Source organism: Pelodiscus sinensis, chromosome 11 (assembly GCF_049634645.1).
Source record: "Pelodiscus sinensis isolate JC-2024 chromosome 11, ASM4963464v1, whole genome shotgun sequence".
Classification (NCBI taxonomy): Eukaryota; Metazoa; Chordata; order Testudines; family Trionychidae; genus Pelodiscus; species Pelodiscus sinensis.
In genome coordinates this window covers 12,908,124-12,934,774 of record NC_134721.1, presented here as the reverse complement: position 1 = coordinate 12,934,774, position 26,651 = coordinate 12,908,124, and the positions used below count along the sequence as shown (strand labels likewise).

Genomic DNA, 26,651 nt, shown 5'->3' with positions numbered 1-26,651 from the left:
GCTTCATTTGCAAGTGCGGTATGCCTACATTACGCTCCTAGTTTGAACTAGGAGGGTAGTGTAGACATACCCCATCTGACTCAAACCAGGAAGTGCGCTCCGGGCTGTGTTAGTTCGAATCAAACCCCTTGGATTTTTTTTTTGAGGAGTAATGTTAGTTTGAACCAAGGGGTTTGATTCAAACTAACGCGGCCCGGAGCGCACTTCCTGGTTCGACTCAGCTGGCGATCAGAATAGCGCATGGGCAAGATTATGCTAATGAAGTGCGGGATATTTAAATCCCCGCTTCATTAGCAATTTCGGTCGTCTACATTTGCATCCCTAGTTTAACTAGGGTGCAAGTGTAGGCGTACCGTTAGATAGCTACTTAGGCTTGGATTCTGCAATGGATTGTATGTCCATGCACCAGTTCGCCTACCCAAGACTTCAACAAGTCTTCACATGGGCGGAGCAGCATGCAGTCCATAGCAGGGTCAGAAGAAAAGGCGGCTGGTCCTATGGTTACTGTGCCAGTGTAGGACTTGGGTGAACTGGGTTTCAAGGCTCAGCTCTGCCACTAGCTTCCTGTATGACACTGGGCAGTGCCAGATCTTGGCTCTCTCATCAAGGACACTGGGCAAATAATTTATTCTTTCCATGCCTTAGGCCTGGGTGACATGAAGAACTTGGGTTGAAAAACCCACATCATCAATCATCTCTCAGGAGGTGAATTAATTACACTGATGTGAGAGAACCACTCCAGTTGGCATATATTGTGCTACTGCAGCACTTGACGTGTAAACAAGCCTCTGGTTCCTGTTCTGTAAAATGGGAGGGGCCGGAACTGTAGCCATTCCATATGCTGCTCTGTCCTTCTAGTGGTGGCTGTGTCATGTATAGGGTATGTCTAGACTATAAGCCTCTGGCGACAGAGGCATGTAGATTAGGCTACCTGGCATAGGAAAATGAAGTGGCGATTTAAATAATTGCCGCTTCATTTAAATTTAAATGGCTGCCACGCTGAGCCGATCAGCTGTTTGTCGGCTCAGCGCGCTAGTCTGGATGCTCCGCAGTCGACATCAAAGGCATTTGTTGACCGTCCCGTTATGCCTCATGGGATGAGGTTTACTGGGGTGGTCAACAAATGCCTTTGATGTCGACCGCAGAGCGTCCAGACTAGCGCGCTGAGCCGACAAACAGCTGATCGGCTCAGCGCGGCAGCCATTTAAATTTAAATGAAGTGGCGATTATTTAAATCACCGCTTCATTTTCCTATGCCAGATAGCCTAATCTACATGCCTCTGTCACCAGAGGCATGTAGTCTAGACATTTCTAGAGAATGATAAGTCTGCTGCAGGCGAAAAAGCCTAAAGTTGTCAAATGCAAGGACTGAACCTGGGACTTCAGGCTCTTCAAGCATGCATCTCAAATGTATAAACTAAAAGATTCTATTTGCCATAGCAAATAAAACAATAGCCTTTAGTAACTGACTATAGGTTGAACCTCTCTAATCCAGCACTCTCTGCTACAGCGTGATTTGAATTAGCCAGATATCCACTTATCGTGAGTGTGGTCAAGTTTCCCCCTGGTTCCATAAAGTTTGTTTAAAGCCACCAGTCTTAGCTTCCAGCATTCTGTGCTGTTATTTAGCTCTAATTTACCTCTAAATGTCTTCTAAGAGCCTAGTAAGTAGTGGAAGTGTTGGCAATGCTGCTAGACAATACTGACCTCCCATGGTCTAGCAAATTCTCTGGTTCGGCACTGGTCAGGTTCTGAGGGTGCCAGACTTGGGAGGTTCAACCTGCAGTACATAGATAATAGTACTTCCGTACTTTGCAGAGGGTTTTGTGAGGATAACTACATTAAAGATTTCAAGTTCAGTTACTATTGTAGTGGGGAACATAGAAGTACCTTGGACTTTAGATAACAAAACTGCCTCACTATTTTTGCAAGAAAAGTATTCCCAATCCTAACTGCAGGGCTGCCTTGGGTTCATTCAAATAGCAAGGTATATTTATGTATTGATCTTAGTACAAATTTGTAAGACTTCATAGGTTGCCCACTGTAGGACTGCACTGCTCCATGAGATAGTCTAAGTGGCTAGGCCATATGCTGGAGAGCTCTATGCTATTAGAGCCTCCAGGGTTCAGGAGCTCCTTCGGCTGGTGCGACTGCCACTTTCACAAGAGAAAATTATGGATGGCACTGCCAGATCTTGGCTCTCTCAACAAGGACATGATTGTGTGCATTATTGTATCAGAATATTAGGTTTGGGGGCCCACTTTCCAGAGGTGTGGAGGAAGCATAATCCTAACCAAAGCTAATACATGTGGCAGGTGCTCTCCATCTCTGATAATCAGGTCACTGATGCGTGGCTTGATGTGAACTCAGTGTGTAGGAACCCTGGTCTGAATCACAACACTGTTTAACTTTTTCTGCAAAGCTAGGGGAAAAAATGACTTACCAAGGACAATTAATTGGGATTCAGCTGTGACACTGTCCAGAGATGTACTAGCCACACAGGTGTAAGTGCCCTGATCCTCTAATGTCACGCTTGATATGAACAATGTATCCGTTTCAATAATTATCCTTCGGGACAAAACAGAAATTGCATAATCATGAGAGACAGAATTGGAAGGGAAGAATAATATTGACAGGCTTTTTTCCCCCTGAAGACCTGTTCGTGCATGCTGTTGTAACAGTGGCACTTGGAAGAATGCAGTGGTAGGATATGTCTGTTACTTAAAATTATATCTTTGATGCAGACATTATATACTGTACTGTATACATTATATACTGTACTTTAAAATATCGTCATTTGTAGCAATGTAAAGCTTGAACGTTAGCTCATCAGCTGGGATAAATGTCATGGCTTCATAGAACTATGCTGCTCAATAAGAATCTGGCCCTCCTCAGTCTTTTATGCATGTGCATACTCATGTTATGACCTGCAAGGCAGTGATAGGATGTGGGGAAGAGGAAGCGTGTACCTCTTCTGTAACTTAAAAATAAAAGGAATTTAATCCTCAGGAATTGTCCATTCCAAACACTTAACAAGGATTCAGGGCCTGATCCCTGTCCTATCAAATTCAATGGCAAAATTCAAATTCAATGTCTCCATGAAACATAGTTAAGCCCTCATTTGACTCACTCATATGCTTAGAACACCATCACTTAAAACACACTGGTTTTAACATATACTATTTAAACTAAAGTGTCTAGCTATTGCTAATCCAAGTGTGAAAGGCTGGCTCCCCTGATGTGAATGACAAAACACCCAGTGGCTTCAGTGGAGCAGCATTTCACGTTTAGATTAAGTGCAGCCACCTAAGTTTGGTACTTCTCTGTGCATCATACCTGCTAAATGAGACATATAGAGCACTACAGGATAGCAAGTCAATATGAACCTAGCTAGGTATCTTGAGGCATGTCCTACACTAGGAAATTATTTCAAAATAGTTATTTTGGAAGTTATTACTTCCAAAATAAGGTGTTTTGAAATACCATGTCCACAACACAGGGAAGCCTTGAAATTAGTCCGAGGCAGGCTCCATTAATTTGGAGGCACTACCATGACTTAGAGTTCCAAGAAGCACTGGGCAGTAATTATTTTGAATGACTCTGGGGAATAGTTAGTTTGAAATAGCAACAGTGGAGCATCCACACTACCACTCTTTTGAAACAACTATTTCAAAATACGTGTTATTCCTCATGGAAAGCAGGAGTACAGATTTCGAAATAATACATTTTGTAATGTGGACACTCTGCTTGTTATTTCAGAATTAGGGGAGTTATTTTGAAATAACTCCCTAGTGTAGACCAAGGCTTGATTTAAAAAAATCAAAGTTTTAAAATATTTGAAAGAACACTGTTGCGTCCACAAAAAATGTGCTGCATGAACAGCTGTGATAGCCACAGATTTGGCTTAAAGTTATGAAGAAATCATAGATCTAGGACACGAAGTTAACCATGCTACATGTAATACAATATTGCTTCAGAGTCAAAAGAAGGAGAGGCTTTTTCCCCCATAAGGTTACCTGCCATCTTCTGTGCCATTGATTTGAAACTCATCTCCATCCTTCTTCCAGGATAATTTTAAACTTTGTTTCAAGTGTGCATCATATTCAGACTGACATTTCAATAAAACTGAATGTGATTTCAAAATGTGAGGGTTCTCAGGAGTAACGATAAGTTTTGTAGCATCTGGTTGTTCACAGAAAGGTATTTTGATTAGTAATATGCATGTTCGCCAAGCAATTTGAATGCAGAAAATAATCATAGTTTTTCTATAGTCAAAATAAGGAGACATATTTTTTATTTGAAGTTTTGCTAGCAATAAAAGCATCTTCCTTTGAGTTCAGTTCATATGAAAGAGGCTCATACAACCAATCACAAATTTATAGGAAAATATCACAGGTGAATATCCTAGCTAACGGTCTGTGACAGTATATGACAAAATAAATGAGATAGAAAAACCTGACTATGATTTTTATGTTCAATGCTATTTCAAATAGACTTTGGCAAATGACCCAGAGAAAATTACAAGCTAATTAAAGTCAAGTAGGAACAATATCACAGTGATGTTTGTTATTTTAAAATCAGACTGAATGAAGAAATATAAGAGTAAGTAACCAAAAGTAATAGCTATTTTATCATATACAGTGAAAAGTAGCTTTATGAACATTTTATTGCATGTTCCCACATTTATTGACTCAATTTCTAAACAAACATGTCCAGAAAAAAAGAGGGTTTTTTTGTTTTTGTTTTCTCCCCTAATTATAAACACTGCAAATCAGCTTTGGCTCAGAGTCAAACTGTAGTCTTTTCTATTTTAGACAGCTCCTAAAGAAATGGGAAGAACAGTAGGGTGGAATGTTCCCAATGTCTGGTACAGCAAAAACCCAATTTCCCTGCCCTCAAGTCTCAAAAAGAGAAAAAGGCAGCAGGTTTGCAGAAATGCTGCTGGGACCAGGTTACTGGTATAAAAGGAAAAGGACTGAGAGAAGTCCTCCCCAAGGTAGTATGTATTACAATACTGTACAAAGTTTGATCTGCACTGGGCAAGTGATTGCTAGATAGTTCCCAGATAAATTACTTAATAAATCTGTGATCTAGTTAAGCCATATTTCTTCGTGTTCTTGTCATTTTGTTTGCAGTGCCCTGGACAATGTGAGGGTCATGCACAAAATATGCAAGAGTGCATATCTTGTCTTGATTCTTGCACATTTCTTGCATTAAACTTTGCATAGTTGTCCACTGAATTATCCACACATGATACAGGATGCTAGACTGGGTCTTTCTGAATCAAGCACTGTTCATAAGCCATGTAACAAGTTTTGAGGCAATTACAAGAAGCAGAATACACCTCTGTTTGGGAATATATTTTCTCTAAAGCCTTAACAGGTTTCAGGTTTCATGTGCCTATTCATAAAATGAGGAGTTACCTCTGATACCCAGATTGGCAATGATTGCACTTTTTCCAACCGAATTTGTCACCCAACAAGTATACGACCCAGAATCTTCTTTCTTTGTCTCTCTGATCTCCAAAGTGCCATTTTTATATTTTTCGTATTGCGGACCTTCAAGTGGCATTGTGCTGTCATCCCTGAACCTAACAGCATAATAATGGTTACCAATTATTTTCAAGAGTCTTGGAAACCAGGCTTTCACATCAGGAAAAATTTAAATGAGGCAGTTATTGAAAAGGACAAAAATAACACTTCAGGGTTTTGAGTGACTGAATATCTCTAAAGTAAGTCACTTTAGCCACACTATCTCAGTTTACCAGCCTATAGGATATTACAAGATCTTCCTTAAACATATGGTATGGGGTTTTATTAATTTTTATATCAAATAGTGCCTTGAGATCCTTGGATAAAAGACTAGTTCAAGCTTGCAGAACTGATCTTATCTTATTCGTTATTTGTTATTAAATTTAACTCCAAACGTGAGGACTGTGAAAGATTTTCATGTGTTTCTACAGCCAAATAACATGTTTCAGATAAAACCAGTGATTTAAAACAAGCAGCAGACAAATTGTTATAAATGGCTTACCAACTAATGTCAGCAGGAGGGGAAGAAAAAACTTGACAATGCAAGAAAGCACTGTAACCAACAACTGTGGCATAGTCTTCACTGTCTGAGGTTAGCACTAATGGAGCAATATCTGCAAAACAGAATGTTAATCATGTTATTTCTCAGGTCCTTTTTCCAGTCCCCCTCCGCCACTGAATTCAAGTACTTGGACTGGTACAAGAGGGAACTACACAATGAGGAATCATTCCAACTCTGGACCTTCCCGCTGACCTTTCACTGCTTGGTGCAGCTGCAGCTCAGATGCTAATGCAACTACTGTACTGCTGCCAGCTCATGAGGATCAATGCCTGGTGTACTATTTAATGAGAAAACCACTACCATATCTCCCTTTACAGCATGCTCCTTTGTCATAGCTAGTCCTTTTCTTTACACCATCCTCCTTCAACGTAACTAGCCCTTGGCTTCCTTCTCAACCCCCACTATGTAAACAAAGCAAGAAAGCCTGTTGTGAAAGACAACAGGAGGTTAGTTCTCTGACATGCAGCACCTCAGGGCTTACTCCAGTAGCTCTGGGTGAAGGAACTATACTAGCTCTACTGCCTTGGGGACGGATTCCACTAATCATTTCCCAGCACTAGGATTGTTTCTTAAACAAACTAACTGATAATAAAAAATGAAGTTCCAGATTAATGATGTAAAGTTAAGGGCACAATCTACACCATCAACCCTAACTCAGCAATCAGTTATTGTTTTATTTAATGGAAGTCTTTGAGCTAGGCAAAATTCTTAAAATAGAGTCTCCACACAAGCCCTGGTGTGATGACACTAAATATATAAATATTTGTAGCGCCCCCTCCACCAGATTACCTTCTTTAATGCCAATCTGCCTACAGGTTTTGGTGAACAGGTCTGGGTTCTTCTGGATCCCACCACACACTCAGCAGGGTGCATCTTCTTTATTTTTTCCTATGAATTTATTTGGCAGTGCCTCCACTCCCCTCCCTACTTCCTGGCAGGGTCACCAGGGCAGTTTGGGAGGAAAATTCTAACAACAGGGTAATCCCCACTTACTTGCCAGATAGTTGGATACATCAAAAATAACACAAACACATACAATTTCAACACAATAATTATATTAAACAGGAAACAGTTATAACATAACAGGGTAAAACACTATTTTTAGGTTCACCGGTGCCCTCGCTGCTAATACCTGTGACTTGCCCCAGTCACGTGACTTAATGTAGCAAATGTAAGATTAGTGTCTCTTTGGTACACTTACTTTGTTGGGGCTCTTGATTACTTATGACCACAAAATTCTTCTCTGCAGTGGTTTAGCAGTGTGGCTGACTGGGTTTAGTACTTCCCAAAGGACTCACAAGCGGGAGAAGGTGGTAAATCCCTCCACAGGTTTAATATGCAGCAGGTTATAAAATCCCCAAATCCTTACTTCCTGGCTTGAGGACACAGTTCAGGGTGTAGGGGGTCCCCAAAACAAATTCCCTGACTGACTAACTAAAAGATGGTGCACTCACAAACTCCATGAATGATCCTCCGGTTCAGAGATGACTCTGGACTCCTCAGTCACTGCAGAGGGACTGATCTCTGCTAGCAGGGATCCTATTCAGGCAGGAATCAGGCTGCTTCAGTCTCAGGATTTCCCCTCACCACAAAGGGGTGCAGGGCTCAACGTGCAGATTACACAATTGTACTAAAATCCAAACTGTAGTCTCCTAGCCCAGCACCCAGAAATACACACAGCAGGCAGCAGTCCTGCCAGCCCTGAACTAGCAGGAAGATCAGAGCTGACCATGTGGTGATTGGTCTCACCTAGGGAGCTAGAAGTCTAATTCAGCCTGGCTGGGGAAGTTTCCCAACAAACTCTACAAACTGGGAATCATCAGTGGGGAAAGAAAACCCAGCAGCGGGCTCTTGCTTTCAGGTCCCTAGAGGCCAGTCCTCAGGGGGGACCCTGCATGCAGGCCTGGGGCTTACCAGCTTCCCACACAGCCAGTCTTGCTTTTGCCCTGACTGGCTCCAGACTAACTCATAAAAAAAACAATGGCCTTTCCCCTTCCCTGAACTTCCTGGGAGGGGCATCTCACTCCTTATTTGTTGCCGGGGGGGACTCTGAGTTTGTGTTGGCTCCCCCTCCCTACCAGGGACAGTTTGCCTCTCCCTGAGCTGCCAGCAGACAGAGCCCCAGGGATCCTGGTTAATCTCCTTGGGGGTTACATATTGTACATGTGATACAAGGCTCTTTCAATCAGACTGCCCAATGAACAGTAACTTTTCAAATTCTTTCCTGATTTAAAGTTCCAAGGAACATGTTAGAATCCTGATATTATCACAGAACAATTGCCAGCTTTGGCAAAACCAAACCATTAACCACTGTGGGCAAACCACACAAACTTTTACTCCCATGATTTATTCTCAAGTAATGATGGGATAGCAGGATAGGGCCCCTCAGCAGCATCACCCTTTCCATTAACAATCTAATGTTGTTGAAGTACTTACTTAAAACATTAACGTTAGCAGTGGCAAGGATGGTGCCATGCTTGTTAGTTGCCTCACACTGATACACTGCGCTGTCCTGCACTTGTAGGTTGGTAATGCTGATCTCTCCAGCAGAGACTCTGCCTTTGAAGGTCCTTTCTGAAAGAAATCAAATCATGTCAGTAGGATGAGGAACGTTCATTACTTTAACAAATTCGCAGAGCATCTCTGAGCTGCTTCCATTTCAGATGCAAGCTAATAGGGCAGGTTGCATACTCAGTCTCAGGCTAACAGGTCCCCGATCACCAGAAAGTTGCTGGAAAGCATTGCCCATATTAGCATTCTTATGGAGTAAAATAAGTGTCCTGGATAGCTTGGCTTGCAGTACAATGCAAGACATTTTACTTTGGATGGAAACAGCATGGCTTATATTTGTATTTGTAGGTGCTGATTTCCAGAAGCACCTGCAGCTTCTAACTATCTGGTTCCCATTCAAAAGAATGTCCAATGCCACTAAGAAACTCTGAGTTTCAGCAATACTATATGTTCTTTACACCAGTGTTCAGTATGATGGGCTTAGACAGGTGTGCTGGGTACTGGTGCGGAATGAGAATGGAGGGGGCACACTGCAGATTGGGTCCCTGGGAGAGAAGAGGGCTTCTACTCTTCAGACACATTGTGGTTTCTCTCTGTGTTGGGCACAAAGTAGGTCAGTGGGGTGCTAGTATTGTAGGAGTCTGATCTAGTTCCTAAAGATAAGAAAAATACACTATCTGGCTGTGGGCTTTAAATAGTAAACTGCCATATTATTGTTGCTTTAATTCTGCTCCCCTACTTATCACTATGAAGTATTTGCTTTGCCTACACCAGACAAATCAACTATCATATGATGCATTTGGATCCATGCACCAACTTTTGTGCTGAGTGTACAGTACATGCTAATCTTGTCCAGCTGTCTGAGCAAATTATTTTGTACCCTGTACTTACTATCAATAGGCATCCCATTACGTTTCCACTTTATAGTTGGCTCAGGCTTGCCAGCAGCTTCACACAATAGCAAAACAGATGACTCATTGTTGTAAACACCACTTGTAGGCCTCTTTATCCAGCGGGGAGGTTCTGATAAGAAGGAAAATGACATTTCAGCAGAGGTTATAACTACAGGATGAACGTCTCTAGTCTGACACTCTCTGGTCCTACAACATCTGTGGTCTGGCATGATTTTAGTTAGCCAGATGTCCACTTATCATGGGTGTGGCCAAGTTACCCCCAAACCCATAAAGTTTGTTTATAACCACCAGTCCTGACTCTCAGTATTCTGTGCTGTTATTTAGCTCTAATTTACTCTTAAATGTCTTCTAAGAGCCCAGTAAGCAGTGGAAGTGTTGGTAATGCTGCTAGACAAGATTGACCTCCTGTGGTTAGGAAAATTCTCTGGTTAGGCACCAGTTGGGTCCCCAGGGTGTCAGACTATAGAAGTACGACCTGAATTAGTAATAAACGCTCACAGAGACGCTGCTGTCACTGAGGTCTTCCAGCAGATGGCGCACACAGTCAACTATTGAAGAACAGGTTCTCCTTTAAAGGAAAATGCAGGACAATGTAGCACTTTAAAGACTAACAAGATGGTTTATTAGATGATGAGCTTTCGTGGGCCAGACCCACTTCCTCAGATCAAATAGTGCTTTCTTCCACTATTTGATCTGAGGAAGTGGGTCTGGCCCACGAAAGCTCATCATCTAATAAACCATCTTGTTAGTCTTTAAAGTGCTACATTGTCCTGCATTTTGCTTCAACTACCCCAGACTAACACGGCTACATTTCTATCACTATTCTCCTTTAAAGGACAAATCCGTTCTCATTTTATTTTGACTTATAAAATGATTCTGCCAGAGAAATTAAAATGATATATACACATTCTCCACTGCTTACATGGCATTTAATTTCCACAAACACTAAGGAGAGGCTGTGGGAAGTGGACAGTGTTTGACAATGCCCAGCTCTAAGCACAGAGCTAAATGTTTGCATTTGGAAAGGGTGGTGAAACTGGCAAGGTTGTTTGGTTTCATATTTTCAGAAAAAACCTCTCAATATGGAGCTCCTATTTCTGAAATGAAGAATAAGCATCTCAGCAATGAACCCAAGCCGCAAATATCTCTTCAACCCAAATCCTCCCCATGTGGCTTCTACTGTCTTCAGTGGGAGCTGGATATAATTGCAGATGGAAGAACCTGCAGTGTTGAGAATATTTTGGTTTCTGAGGGAATGCAGGGGCTGTTCCCATTCTTGTCTCTTTGCATGGGCCAAAGAGGTTTCCTGTGCATCCAACACCTTTGCATCATCTTCGCATTAGCCAGACAACTGGGATCCCAGGGGCCTGGTCTAAAGATCAGTGAAGTAAATGGGAGTCTTTCTATGACTGCAGTGGTCTTGGAATCAGGCCCTAAATGTTTAAGACAGAGTAGTCATCACTCACAAGTCAACAATGCTAAAAGTTGCCCACATGGTGGAACCACAGATGCAGTGCTGCTGTGCCATATTTCCTTGGTCTTAGAACAGGAAGTAAATACTTTGTCTATATTAATAAGGATAATTGAGTGGGTAGCGTAGTGTTTGTTTTGATAGGCTTTTCCTTTTCTTTCTTAAATATGTAAACAATGCTGTGGCATTCACATTACAGAAGGTCAAAGCATCACATCTTGCACATGGAGCAGAAGATGGGGAAGTCTGATAGCCCTTGGTTTTTATGAGAATTTTTTCCCACATGGTATGGACCCAAAGTTCTGTTTCTTTCATGGATGAGGTAGAAAGTTCCATTGTGACTGAGAAGTGAAGTGGTTAATCGCAGACCTCACCCTGGAGCTTTAGGCAATCTTCTAGATTGATGCTGTGCCCAGGTCACTAAGAATCTTGAAGATAAGGACCAAGACAGAAATGAGATGGTGACAACACTCTAATAAAAAGGTTTCTAAAATGTACCCCAAGATCACCTGTTCTCAATGGAGAATTGCTGGCAGTTCAAAGAGGCTGCCCCCCACGTGGTGCTACCTCCTTATGTCCAGCTGCTCAGAAGAATTAGAGAAGAGCTAAAAATACCCAGCCTAAGTACTTTCCTAATGATATTTTTTTTAAGTAAGAAACTGCTAGAATTGCCTCATCAATCTTGTGAGTCTACAGGTGTCCCTGAGACAATCTATATTAAAATATAGTCTACACTGTGAAAACACTAGAGAAGCCCCTCTCTATGAGGAAGCAGTGCTGTGCTGCTTATTAGTATATTAAATGCAATGAATGCAGCATCAAAACACAAATACAGGTAACTTGTATCTGAAAAATCCCACATTTATGCCAGCAAGTTGCTGATGTGTGAGCAAGATGAGTAAAGGCAGAAACTTGAATGGGGAATTCACCCCTTTTAACAGAGCTGTAAATGTGGGCATTGTGATTAAAATTGGTATGTGGTTTGGTGTTGGGCTTTTTTGGAAAATGATGTCCCTTCCCATATTATTATTATTAATTACTATTATTATTGTTACAGTAAAGATTAGACATGCCCAACCAAAATTATGATGCCAGGTACTGTGCTAGTTAAAAACTTCAGAGGCTAGAAGAATTGCAAATGGGGGGTAATTATATGCAATAAATTAAAGTCTTTGAAATCATGACAATTTGTTTTTTTAAAGAACCTAACCCTGCTATAATGGCATTAATAGGGTTTTCTGTCCCCATTCCAATGTTCTAGGCTACATCGCTTTTCAAAGAGAGATTAAAATGTTCAAGCAGTCATACAATTTGCTGGCTGAACATTTTTGTATGCTTTATCATAATTGCTCGCAACTTGGCCCTCACACTATTGTAGGATTAGTAAACGGGCTGCATGCAAATGCCATCACTTAAGAATGCTGTTTCAAAGACTGAGATTGTGTTTTAACATGTTTGAATAACAACAAGAGGAATTGCAGGTCTGACACACTGAGGAATGAGAGTTAGATTCTGATTGATACAAGAGCAACAGGAGAGGGAATGGACAGAACAGCAGTGCTAGTTAATAGCATGGAAAGCAATTTTTTCTCTTCCTGTACACATTCCCAGAGAGAAACCATCACACCTTAGATGCCACAAAGAGGCATGACTTCACCAAGGCCAATAGAGCTACACTCACTTATACCAACTGAGGTGCTGACCCTGTCACGTGCACAGAGAGAGAATGAGACTAAAGATGTGGCTCTGTGATGGAAACTCATGACATTTACTGATTTCTAGGAAAGGAATTCTAGGAAAGGAAAATGTTTGGGCTTAGTTGTGCCTAATATTTTGCATGGGAGGAGACTACTAATAAATTAAATTCCTATTAAAGACAGCAACCTATCTTAGTTATATGCAAGAGAGAGGGGCTTTACCTCTCAGAAAAAGTATTCTCTCTATGGCAAAAGAGTAATTTTTGGGTACTAGCTGGTTAATGAATAGAAAATTATTCATCACAAAGCTTTTGTCCCTGTAGAGATCTGTGGTCAACATACTGAACAACTTAATTAATGTTATTCCCTTTGTATGCTACTTTTTGAAACTTGTGCGATTGCTTTGATGGCTTCAGTTTTTACAGTCGGGAAAACCATGACCAGATTGTTAAAATATTCAGCTATTGCAGAGACGTTCCACACCATCTGGAGTGATTTCTAAGCGTCAGCAACTTTCACAACTGGCGCATTTAAAAACTCCAGGCCATGGTGTCCCATTCCTCACCACTTGCAGGAAGAGAATAAATAATATCCTAGTGTGTCACATGACAGGGCATGATGAGTCACATTACGTTACAAAACACTGTGTAGATGCCTGAAAGGATGCTTTTCCTCTCTGGTTTCCTGTCTATGGAGGAGTGAAGAGAGATGGAGAAGTGAAGAGTAAAATCGAGCAGCTGGCTGCTGTAGATGGCTTAATAGCCCACAAGCACATTACTCTCACTACAGTGCGGGTCTCTCTTTTGCTCATGGCAACTGAAAAATGTTTCAGTTATGTTTCAGATTCTTCATTCCATAGCTATTTTGGGTGTCTGACCCAAACCAGCAGCCGTTGGCCCGACTGAAATAGTAACATTAACAAATGACAGCATCACTCAGTGTTGTCCTCTCCTCTGTTGGGGAATCTTGAGCCCAGTTCTGTGCCTAGACACAGCAATACAGGGGAGTAAATAAAGATCCACCACATGGTCCAGCATAAGCTCCCCACATCCCTGCTGCATTTAGAGTGATGGAGGGAAGAAGATGCCACCAGGCTGCTACTCCCCCTGCTGAGCAGGTGGTGGGTGGCTGGAGCCAAGTTTCCACCAAGTTAGCCAATGGATACTTGGAGACATAACCTTATGCAAAAAGAGGAATGGTGCACATCCCTGTGCTCCGGAGCACTGGGGAACAAATCACATTGCAACTTTCACACTCTGTTCTGACTCTGTTACTGAAGCAACACAATTACATGCTGCTTGGCAACATTCCCTCTCACCTTTTCCATCCATGTGTGAAATAATTTTTGTATGTGCACCAAGGCATGTGAGGATGAGCACCACAAGTACAAAAAAACCCTAGCTGTGGGCATTCTGCTAATCTGCTGGGCGGCATCTGAATCTCTCCTGAGTGACCACACAAGCATACAGCTTACAGGGAATACTGCTGCCTGGTCCTGGGGCTGGATTGCCCTGTTAACTTTGAAGAAGAGGCATTTATCTGCAAATTCACTTTATTACTCCTGCTGGTCTAGGCATTGGTTTCCCTCCAGATGTTTTCTCACTTTTGATTCACAATTGGCAGTGATTTGTACTGTTGTATAGCCCACCTATTGACTATTGTAAGATACTATATTGACTGGTTTTACCACTCAATATCCTTACACTAATAATAATAGACAAGAAAATGTGCAAACTCCATTGATTTCAAACCAAGTTCTGGTCATTGGGATAGAACACTGGACATGTTGGTCTAAAAGCAGGTGCCTCTAGGGACTACACTGAAAGATCTGGGTCTCACAGCCAAAGGCTGAAGCAGATTCATAAAAACCTTCCTGTGGTCCAGCCACTATAGGTCGACATAGACATCCAGAGGAAGCATGGGTGACACTAACAGAGCAATTTTTCACCAATGTATTATTTAATTACTGGAGACAGAAATTTGTGATGGCATCTTATGACCTGGGCTGGTCTTTCTAGCCTTTGCAGAGGAAGAGATACAGTTTGCATATCCAGGCTAATGTACACGGATAGTACAGGAGTAACAACAACATTAATGATTGAGGCTGTCAATAGACTAGTAGGGGGTTACAAAACAGAGGAAGTGTGGAAAAGTGAGTCAATGGCGAGGTCCCTAGCTCTTGCTAGGCAATTTGCTTTTACAGTCAGAATTACAGTCACTTATATTGTCATGTTGTGGTAACTCTGTGAGCATTTTATTAAACTTTCACAAACTGTAATATGTGAAACACTGGCTAAGTGTGAGTGATCGTGTAACCTCTTCTACTTCCATCCGCTAATTAAGTTACTCTTTTATGCTTGTGCTTTTGAGGCTGAAGATCCTGGACACTCCATCCCTGTTAATGAATCCAAGGTAAGTTAATTCAGGGATGAGAGTTGCCAGAGGATGTGGTGAAGGCTAGAACTTTAACAGGGTTCAAAAATGAGCTAGATAGATTCATGGAGGTTAGGTCCATCAATGGCTATTAGCCAGGATGGGTAGGAATGGTGTCCCTGGCCTCTGTTTCTCTGGAAGTGGGTGACAGGGGAGAGATCATGTGAGGATTACCTGTTGTGATCCCTCCCTCTGGGGCATCTGGTAGTAGCCTCTGTTGGCAGACAGGAAACTGGGCTAGATGGGCCTTTGGTCTGACATAGTATGGCCATTCTCATGTTCAAAGGCAGGTGCTCTAGAGAAGATTGGTTGTCAGGAAAAAAGTAGGGAGAGGTGAGGGATGAAAAAGGAGAATGATGTCACTGGGCGCATTGGATGGTAAGGAGTGATTCCAGATGTGTGGGGTAGTGTGAAAGTGGAATTTGTATTTTGAAGATGAGGCCAAGGGATCACAAAGATAAGCAGAATCAGCAGAGTAAAAGATGATCATTGGCATATATTAGAGCAGCAGCAGAGTCCTGCAAGTGAGGTTGAGAAGTTTCAACAGAATGTAAGATGGGCCAAAGAAAGGATCAGAGAGTCATGTGGTAGGAAATAGTGAAGATTGTTCATCTGTGGCATTTTGGGCAACCTGGAGGGGACATAGGTAAGGAAATTGAAGTAATCTAGCTGAGAAATCACTGGCAACTTTCAAATGGTGGCAAATATAATTAAAAGCAGGTAGATTACTCTTTGTGACTGTGTTATATTCCCATTATTGAGGAGAAGACTGGTTCTCCTAATTTCTCTTTCTATCACGGATGCTTTGGATTTAACAGATAGACTTTCCAGATTAGGAGTTATGTTTGACTAAAGAGTGCAAGATCTGGTCAAAGATATTGCATTTCTCACATTTAAAACTAACTAAATATGTAAATTATACCTCTCATAGTTTCATAGATTTTAAAGCCACCAGGGAATATTAAATTGTCTAATCTGACTTCCTGCATAACACATGCCACAGAATTTAATCCACTAATCTTGCTTCACTAAACCATATCTAATTTATAGTACTGTTTTTGTATATAGTGCCATTTTATCTTCCCGTGCTACAAAATCTTCAGGGCTTGTGAAAAGAGTATCATTTTACAGGAAATGTAAGGTTAAGCCATACAAATATAAAATCAGGGCCAGAGCTTCAGCTGGTATAAATTAATGCAGCTCCATGGACTTCAATGGAATCATGCTGATTTATGCCAGCAGAGATGGTGACACCCCTCTTTGTTTATTATTCAAAATATAAAACCCATTAAAATGTACACGGCACCTTCCACGTGGACGTGAAACTCATGTTTTGCTCTTCCCACAGAGTTGCTTGCTGTGCATTCATACGTTCCTTCATCTGCTGCAGAAACTTGTTCTATCTTCAAAATCTTTCCAAAACTTTCTGTCATTGCTCTATCCTTTGGCAAATCTCTACCAACCTTAATCCAGTTAAGATGCGGAGTTGGGCTAGGAGAAAAATGAAAGATATTGAATTAAAAAACAAGAGATAACATTTCAGTTCAATATAACTACAGAAGGTAGGAATGTTTGCATTTCCCTTTGCAAGATCATGATTCCAGAACTCTCCCAATGGCCCTTCTCTGTGTGTAATGTTTTACCCATTAAAACATCCTAAATGAAGGTTCGATATTGTCCATAGTTTGTACTGCCTGTGGGGGAAAAGGGGCTTGTATACAAAAAAACCCTTTATAGCTGACACTATGCCACAAAACAGGCATGCATTCCTTGTAAACATATTGGCATGAACTGTAGTAGAGGCACTGAAGCTTGTTTTGTTCTGTTCCTCAGGGACTTCTTGTAGACAGACAAGGGGGTAAAGACTTCATTAAAATAACTCTGCCCTGTACTCTGCCTGATTAGACAGGGCTAACTGCCTGTCGCAGATGGCTGAAAAAGCTACTTTATAGGTTTAGAAAGTTAGGAGCGCACTCAAAGCAGAGACACAGAAGTACAGGACAGATTGCTGTCTGAGCATTCCCAGCTGGGTTTCCTGACCCCAGCACCACACATGATGCATAGACACAGTGTCATATCTGCTTACTCTTGTGTCCATCTGTTAAGATGGCAAAATTCCCAGGCACAAGTTACTCAAAGCCCCAGGTACCAAGAAATTATGTTCTTTTATGAATAGCACGGATAATAGTGCAAGTGTCATATTTTCTGCAAGAGAGTTCATCCCTGGTATAGTATTGTAACAACGACAGTAAGGCAACCCCTATGTTTCATCAGCACTTGTGTAGATCATTGTACCAAGTACAGGAGTCGCCTGCCATTTTCAAGATTTGGATAAAACCTTCAGAGATCTCAAAGTGGCAATATAGTTACTGCTGTTAATTATTATTTGATTGACAGGTCCTAGTCTTCAGACTTCAATACTTGTCTCAATCTAGCTAATCTAGTTCCTGATTGACATGGGCTCATTGCATAAAACAGCTACAGGCATGAACTGCAAGGGGAGGCAAACTGGAGGAATATAGTTAGAACCTACTGAAAATTTCCATTATTAGTTTTCCGAAGGAAAATATCTTTTTGATTATCCTTTTTTTTTTTAATTTTGGCATCATTCAATCATGTTTTGATTAGATATGTTAAAACAGTTATTTAACCATTTATCTCTGGGCTCAATGCCAGACTGGTCCCTCAGCCCTGTCTGAGATGGGGTTCCCACCACCTTTCCCACCAGTCTCTGCACAGCCAGAACTGCCACGGTGAATCACGATGGGGGGGGGGGGGGAGGACAGTTAACCAGTTAAACCTTAAGTATACCAATAAGCTTAATAGTATACTTAATGATTAACCATTTTAACATCCTTTGTTTTGATGCACTACTTAAAATCACAAAAATAGTTTTTAAAAAAATATATTCATTTTGTTTCAGTAAGGATAATGCCCATCCTCCTCCTCCCCATGCCCACATTTTGTAATTCATTACCATCCCAACTCTTTCTTTTAGATTTGAAAGAGGAAGTAATTTTTCTTTTGTGAAAATCTCATTTCAATTAGGGTTTTTTTGTACACAAAAAATAAACATGCCATGGAAAATGTTGAATGAATGGGTAAAGTGTTCATTCCTTTTTGAACATTTTTATGGAGTATACTTTCCTTTCCCCTCCTTGTTTAATTATATTTAGAGTATCGCTAGATTTACAGCCATGAAAAATGCATCATGGACCATGAAATCTTGTCATTTACCCCATACTATGCCAATTTCAGGGGAAGTGTTTCTTGAATTGAGGGTCCTAATCCAAAAGTGTTTTGCAGGGCAGGGTGCAAGATTATTTTAGGAGAGCTGCAGTTTTGCCATCCTTACTTCTGTGCTGCCTTCAGAGCTGGGCAGCTGGAAAGTGGCAGCTGTGGCCAGACTCTCAGTTCTGACAGCAGCCTGCTGACAGCAGCAGTGCAGAAGTAATCATAGCAATTCCATACCATGCCATCCTTCTGCACTGCTGCCTTCAGAGCTGGGTGGCTGGGAGCGACAGCTGCTGACTGATGGCCCAGTTCTGCAGACAATAACACAAAAGTAATGGTGGCAATACCATAGCATGCCACCCTTATTTCTATGCTGCTGCTGTTGGTGGGTTTGCCATCAGAGCTGGGTTATTGACCAGCAGCCACCATTCTCCAGCTGCCCTGCTCTGAAGGCAATTCCCCCACCAGCAGCTACACAGGTGTAAAAATAGCAGTAATGAAACCGTCTCTACAATAACCTTGCAAACACTCCCCATCCCCAACCCTTTTGGGGTCAGGTACCCTACAATTACAACACCATGAAATTTCAGATTTAAATAGCTGAGAACATGAAATATATGATTTAAAAAATCCTATGAGCCTGGAATTGGCCAAAATGGACAGTGAATTGGGTAGAGCCCTAATTATATAGCACATGGGGAAAGTTTTATAAGGAAATTTGAAGAACATGTCCCATACTGTCTTTGTTTGAACCAACATGATCACTTCCTTGCATTCCTGAGCATAACACTTGCACATTTAAACAAATAATCTATCTACTGGATAAAAAGGAAGTTCACAGGCACAGGTAACAATGAACTAGGGCTTGGACGTACTGCAAAAAGGAATTACTTGTAATTAATGCAGTTACTTGGAATTAAGTCAACAGAGATGAGTTGATCACTTGCTCTCAGAAAATGGTAACCAACTGCAAAGTCATAATCTTGTATATCCTAAGGGTGAGTGATGCCCTTTCAAACAAGCATGTACAAGCAAGATGCCCTGAACATATTTGCTCAAGCAGATAAACACTCTGATTTTGAGATTTATATTGGGAGATAATTGTGCATGGATCATTTATCTGTTAACCACGGTGAGAACATAGGGACATGGAGTTCAATAATCAGGGCTCGCTGAACCGCAGCGAGCCCTGCTCGCCAGTGGCGCTATCCGGCAATCTGAGCATGTGCAAATCGTTCCGTGCATGCGCAGATTGCCCGAACCCGACTCTTCCAGGTTGCAATCTACTCGCCATGGATGAGTACCTTGCATTATTTGTCGAGCCCTGTCAATAATACAGGTTGGAAACATGATGATTTCAACACCCATTCAACATGGAGCTCTATCACACAACAGCCAGAAGCAAATGTGTTTTCCCTACTAACTTTAATGGGTAGAGAGGTTTTAGGCTTTACCTTCTAGTTTCTTTACAACAACTTTTTTGGGGTAGAAAGTTGCACGCATAAATACAAGTTGAAAACTGGTGATCAAGAAAGACGGTATAAGTAAACCTAATCCAGTTTTGATGAAAGTGCTTCTGCCTGGCTATCAAACTACCTCTGTCCACTAGGAGGAGTTGGGCTTAGAGGAGTATTCACAGCTAAGCACCACATCATCATCAAGAAGCAACGGGCTTAAACTGCAGCAAAGGAGCTTTAGGTTGAACTTTAGGAAAAACTTCCTGTCAGGGTGGTTAAACACTGGAATAAATTGTCTAGGGAAGTTGTGGAATCTCCATCTCTGGAGATATATAAGAGCAGCTTAGATAGACATCTATCAGGGATGGCCTAGATGGTGCTGTGAGGACAGGGGACTGGACTTGATGACCTCTCAAGGTCCCTTCCAGTTCTCTTGATCTATGATTCTATGATCATGAAGGTTGCACTTCAATCAGGTCTGCTTATATTTTCCCATTTGCCATGCATTTTTCATCCTCTGTGTATGGCAATAAAGATGAAATCTCACTGTCTATCTGTTTGTTGCATCGTGTCTTAGGTTATAAGTTTTTGGGGCCAGAGATGCTCTTTTTGTACAGTGACGAGCACAACAGGAAGGACTAGGGCTCTGTGGCATGATGGTATTACCAATACTAATAAAGATGGGATTTGAGATTTCCATTCAATGCAGAGAGCTAATCCTAGGCCTGGGGACTAGCTATTCCAGCACCCATTGAAATTGGTCCAAACTAAACCCTGAACATTCCCAAATGTGAATCCATATCTAATTTTGCAGGTGGAGCCTTATCTTCATCATGGGAAAAACCAAAACCCTGATTCAAACTCTCCTTATCTTTTACTCAGTTGTTGGACTTGTTTCTGAATGGGCATCATGGAAAGCATGAAACCTTGTAAGAGGGTACTCAAGAAATTGTACTGCAATCTCACTGAAGGTGGAAAAGCCAGGGCTGGCCTTACCATGAGGTGAACTGAGGTGGCCGCCTCAGGTGCCAGACTGTGGGGAGGGGAGGGAAGGGTGCCACTAGGACCCAGAGAATTGAGTTTCCTAAACTCAAAACTCCGGTCATCTGAAGAAGTGGGCTGTGCCCACGAAAGCTCATGATACCATCTACATGTTTGTTAGTCTATAAAGTGCTACCAGACCATGTGTTGTTTTTTAAGTTTATCCTGTACAGGCTAACTTGGCTACCCCCTGAAGCTTCTTTAGATATACTTGTCTATAATCTGTATGTTACTCTCTCGTCAACATAAAACTTTCTCCATTGTAACTCTACACTAGTTTTCAACAAGTATAATGTATTTATAGAGAAACTGCATGAAGTTTTGGTGTAAAATTATACACTTAGTTGGAGATTTTTTAAAAGTACTTCCTTAAATTTTATTCCACAAGTTTGTTAAGTGCGTGCAATACTCACAGCCCTTCAGCAATGCATTCAAGTAGTAGAACTCCTCCTTTGATGACGGTAACTGATGAGCTGCTACCAGATGGTTCGTGTGGTATCAGTATTTTGGGTTTTCTTTCCTTGATGAAATTAGCTACAAAAAAAGATAAATGAAGAGGGTCATTAAGGTGCTGTCCCTGAATCATCCTGTACCCTCTAACCATCTTAAAAATATTGCTTTGGACAGAAGTTTTCTGGAATATTCATTCATTGAGTTATTTTCATTATATTTATACTGGTGGTATTTTTTCTAAAGGCCCTACCCAGGGCTTTGTTTTATTACTTACATTCCAAACACAGGAATAAAATTAAAACCTTCTCTCCCCCAAAACCAGAACCCTGAATCTGCAAACCCCTTAAGAAGATACACAACTCTGCTCTCATGAGCAGTTCATTTTCAGCCAGCTTTCAGGGGTGGAGTCATACAATTGTGGGGGCCTCTTTCTCTGGATGCTACTGTTGGTGTCATAAAGAGGCAGACCTGCCCAGAAGATTTTCAGGGGGAGGCTAGTGCTGAATTATGCTGCTACAAGAGCTCCTGGTTGCTGACGATGCTGGTGGTTGGGGGATAGCAGTCTTACAGGGGCCAGAGTTATAACTACATCCGTATGACTCCCAGGGTTTGTCTAGACTTATGTTGACATAGAGCGTCTAGACTACATCCAGTTCTGTCGACAAAGCAAGCCGCTTTGTCGACATAACAGTGTGGACGCAAAGGACAGTGTAGATGCAATAATGCCTTCTATTGACAGAACTCTGTCGACAAAAGGCTTTATTCCTTGTAGAATGAGGTTTACATACGTCGACAAAACTGCTGAGTTTTGTCAATGTTATGTCGACATAACTCAAAGGCAGTGTGGACTCAGGTATAGTTTTGTCGACAAAAGTCCACTTTTGTCGACAAAACCCTGTAGTCTAGACACACCCCCAAATTGTATATGGTGAAGGGGTGTGCACTGGGGAGCTGGTCCCCATGAGTAGAACTGAGCCAAACTCCCTTGGGTCAGAGCAGGTGAACCCAATCCATCCATTAAAGTAGTGTGGATACCCCTGTGCCTAGTAAGGATTAACAGAGGGCAAGGCATGGGAGATGGAAGAGAATGATTGGGACAGGCCATGCCTAGGGAAGGGAAGGGAAGGGAAGGGAAGGGAAGGGAAGGGAAGGGAAGGGAAGGGAAGGGAAGGGAAACAATGGTGCAGTACTGGTGACTCCTATGATGGGGTTCCTGGAGCAAGCATTCCAGGACTCCAGAAAGCAACCCTGGGGCTAGTACTCGAGAGAGGGAGCAAAGCTGTAAAGAACTGGGATGTTTCCAGGAAGAGGAACACCAGGGACTCATGTGAGTCTGGCTCTGAAGCCTGAGAGAAAAGGAGAGTTAAAACTCTGTTATCTGTTGTTTTACTTGCCTATGTTAAGAGATTCCAGTCCCTCCAAACTAAGATCTAAGCCCTATTCCTCCAAGCAACAGCCTAAGAAAAATTCGGCTTCCTGCCTCCAATGCCCTAAGAAGTGTGCCTTATCCTCAACCTCCCTCCCTGGTTCCCAGGCAAATTTAAGACTCTGTTCAGAATGTCCTGCCATGCCTCAAAAAAAAAATCTCTCCTGAGAATTTGCTGCAGACTCTCTCCTAGATCTCCCCCCTCCCTTTTTCCGGACTGATCAATCTGCTTAGCTACCACTTATCTTCTCTCTGCTTCCTTATTTCCGCGCTGCACCACACACACTGCCCTATGATGGTGAATGAATCTTTCCCTCATCTGTTCTTGGCATCTGAAAGAGTCTTCCTCATACATTTCCCCTCCACTAAATCTATATGGTCTTTGAAATCTCAGCTGATATCAAATCGTTTCTTCTTTGCCAGTTGCAAAGAATTCTCCTTCCCTCTACATTTGCCGAATTTACAATAACCCAGGAAAGCATTTGGAAGTACAGCTTGAAAGCAAGACACTGTTTATAACAAAACTCACTCTTACTCTACTGGGTTTCAGATAACCATTTATGCTAGACTGCCAACAAAAAAAATCAATTGTTTCTTTGACAATGCAGTTTAACAATTCATATTGTTAAATGGTTATTCAATAACAATTAATAGCCAATATGTCATTAAAATGTTTACTGCTTCTTCAACAGAAACGGTTTACTGACAGTTTCCTAATATATCATTTCTACCTTATAAGCCAGCTTTTTTCATTTTTTTTTGCCTTTTTTAATTGCTTTGTGTCTCTTGGTATAGCGTGTACTACATGTACCAATGAGTACATGTTCTGTACACAGATGTTTAAGCCCTGCATATCTGCAGAAATCCACGGACAATTTTTGCAGCTAATGGAGCGGATAAGGACACTTGTGCGGGGCACAGAGAAAGGTGCTGGTCAGAGCTCCCACTGCAGGCAGCACAGGGGAACAACAGGTTCCCCTTGGTCAATCCAAATGCCCCTCCTTGCAGGAGGGGACTGCCTCAGGGGGATACGCTGCCCACTGTTCCAGTGCTGCTGGCTCTTGCAGCTGAGGCATGCATGGGGAAAGTGACTCATTTCTGGGAGAAGAGGAGGAGGGTGCCAGATTCCAGAAATGCAGCAGGCTGCCCTGTTATGATGAGGGAGGGCTCAGCTTTGCAGGGCTGGAGCTATGGGGGAAGTGGAGCTGGCACCTGGGGCAGGTGGTGGCATGGCCAGGGGCATCTGCCCCTAGACCTCCCAGCCTCTGTGTGCACTGAGCTCACTCCTGGGGTGCTGGGATGCCCCCAGGAGCCTCCTGCAGGGCAGATGGTCTGATGCCAACACCAGTAGAGCTTGGCCTATGGTGTTCAGCTGGGACAGGCCTTGGGGCACAGCACACTCAGGGCCAGGAGCCTGTGGTTGGGGCTGAATGGCAGGTCACAGTCAGGGCTGTCCAGCACCAGTTCCTTGTGCAACTTCCCGGCCAGCAGCTTGGACCCCTTACACAGCATCAATGTCCTTACCATGGCCCAGCCTGGCAGTGCAGGCTGCACTGCCAGCTTTCAAGTTCCTGCCTTTCTGTCCTGCTAATCCTGATCCTCAGTCCCTCCTTTCCTGCTGCCTCTTCCTGAAAGACCCCACCCCTTTGCTCATCTGTGCACTCTCCCTCCTCCCCTCCAGATGGCTTGCTGCTGCCAGTTCAGATGAATGTAAAATCTGACTAGCAGATTGGATGAAGGGTTGAGCCTGTGCAGACTCACATTTTTGTATCTGCACAGTACTCTACAAATATTCATGCACATGTGACAAGGTTTTCAGACATGACCAGAAAACTTAGACATGCAGCCTGAGATACCTGAAAAGGGCCTGATTTTCAGAAACTGTCCAGCCTTAGTCCTGTGAAAAATCAAGTTCCTCCCAGGTGTTGTTGCTTGGGTACTCCAAAAACTGAGGCACTCAGAATTACTAATTTTTGAAAAAGATTATTTTAAAATATATTTCCTTTATATTCAATGACTGATAACTGTGTTTTAAGGGGAAATAAAGTATTTGATAGAACTCAGTGGAAAACAGATTTTCCACCTTATGGAAGTATTTCTTTTGAATCCAAACTGTAACAAAAAGCCATAATTGTGAAATTTTTCATGAAGTGAAATACCTCTCCAAAATGCCATTAAGTCACTTGAACTATTTTGTTTCACTAAACTCAGTCCTTTCTTTTTACTGTCCATTTAGTGTTCTATTTGGAAAAAAAACCCTGAAGAGGCGGAAAGCTTATGTTACAATAAAAAAAATAAAAACTTGTAGATCCAGAGATATCAAAATATAACATTTAAATATTTTATTAGTTTTTTTCTTTTTAAAAAATCCTGAAAATCCATCCTTTTTGTCAAAACAGCATTTTCCAACAGAAATCTTTCACCTAAAATCATCCAACACATTCTAGAATTTAGGTTGAGAATCCAGATATATTCTGTTAGCTACACACCCTTCTCAATCCTATCCATATTTTCTGCTATTGTAACATTAAACATGGTAGCATATTTTAACATTAGCTAGTCACCAGAGATGATTTTTTTCCATCTATCTTAGAGCTCCTTCCCTTTTAATCACTGTCTTGATCAGGAAAACTGGCAACTCTGGAAAATAGTTTCTGTCAGGTCCACTTCTCGGAGTTCTTTATTTCACATGGCAAAAGCACTGCAGTAATGTTAAAAGTCCCTCGGACCTCAGTCAAGATAGTAAAGACTGAGTAAATACTGATGCATGCTCTGCTTATACTCTGTAGACACATTAAAAGCTTTTCTAAAACAGTAACAGTATTTTATCTAAGCTGATATACTTCATATTACTAAAATTTCAGATTACCCAATACAGTGAGTGTTCTCATTGTGAACTCACTCAAAGGCAAAGAAACAGGTGCATTCAACTCACCCTTAGTAACAGCAGCATTAGGTGAGCTTGAGTCATTGGTATGTTTAACTGAAATAAACAAACATGAAAACCAAATGCAAACGAAATAGTTGATATAGATTAAAAGGTCAAACAGAAACAAAACAACTAAAATAATCACACACACAATGCTTCCTTAAAGGAAATATAAATATATTTTATATGAAACAACCAAAATAAATTAATGCAAATCAACACAGACATTGAATTTCTGTATGTATAAAGAAAACTTTTAAAAGATGTAAAGCTCTGAAAAAGATTCACTAGAAAGTAATTTTATCATAGTTATATCTATAAAATTAGTAGGTTAGTAGCATTAGTTAAAAGATTCTATCCTTAACGTTCTTTTCTTTGTCATTTATTGGTCTTCTTCTTGCTCTCATATTCAATGCACTCTGGCCCTGATCCCACAAAGCATTTGTACACGTTAAGTACATACATAGTCCCATTGGTTTGAACAGTAATGTGGATATAACATTTAAATGGTTTCTTGCCCTGAAGCCAAAGTGTTCCAAACCCTGCAGGCTGAAACCTCTCTAATGTGGAGACATTTGAGCATCTATAGAGTTCTGATAGTTTATGTACAATTAATAGCCTAAAACATAGAACCACAGATTATAGAAAAATAGGTTTAGAAGGAACCTGGAGAGGTCATTTAGTCCACCCCAACTTGCTGAGGCAGAATCAAGTATATTTAGATCAGCAGCTCTCAACCTTTCCAATATACTGTACCACTTTCAAGAGTCTTATTTGTCCTGCATACTCGTAAGTTTCATCTCACCTACAAATGATTTACTTACAAAAATAAGACAAACAAATAGGTCACAGGTCACTATTACTGAAAAATGTGCTTATTTTCTTATTTTTATCATATTATTATAAAATAAATCAAATGGAATATAAATATGCTTTCATTTCAGTGTACAGTATATAGAGAGTAGTATAAACAAGTCACTGTATGAAATTTT

At 41.5% G+C, this 26,651-nt stretch overlaps 1 protein-coding gene across 12 annotated transcripts in view; it reads right to left on the bottom strand.

The window, feature by feature from the left end:
• Positions 1 to 26,651, bottom strand: part of CHL1 (cell adhesion molecule L1 like) — a 217,993-nt gene that overhangs the window by 37,378 nt on the left and 153,964 nt on the right. For 10 of the 12 annotated variants that reach the window (XM_075938657.1, XM_025184362.2, XM_075938665.1 and 7 more), the window contains 9 exons: positions 25,666 to 25,713; positions 21,265 to 21,385; positions 16,426 to 16,610; positions 9,496 to 9,627; positions 8,530 to 8,667; positions 6,034 to 6,145; positions 5,424 to 5,590; positions 4,017 to 4,182; positions 2,444 to 2,568 (listed from right to left, as the gene is read on the bottom strand). In XM_075938657.1, the coding sequence (XP_075794772.1) occupies positions 2,444 to 2,568; positions 4,017 to 4,182; positions 5,424 to 5,590; positions 6,034 to 6,145; positions 8,530 to 8,667; positions 9,496 to 9,627; positions 16,426 to 16,610; positions 21,265 to 21,385; positions 25,666 to 25,713 (1,194 nt within the window). The remainder of the gene's footprint in view (positions 1 to 2,443; positions 2,569 to 4,016; positions 4,183 to 5,423; positions 5,591 to 6,033; positions 6,146 to 8,529; positions 8,668 to 9,495; positions 9,628 to 16,425; positions 16,611 to 21,264; positions 21,386 to 25,665; positions 25,714 to 26,651) is intronic. The other 2 variants (XM_075938661.1, XM_075938663.1) reach the window with 1 other exon arrangement.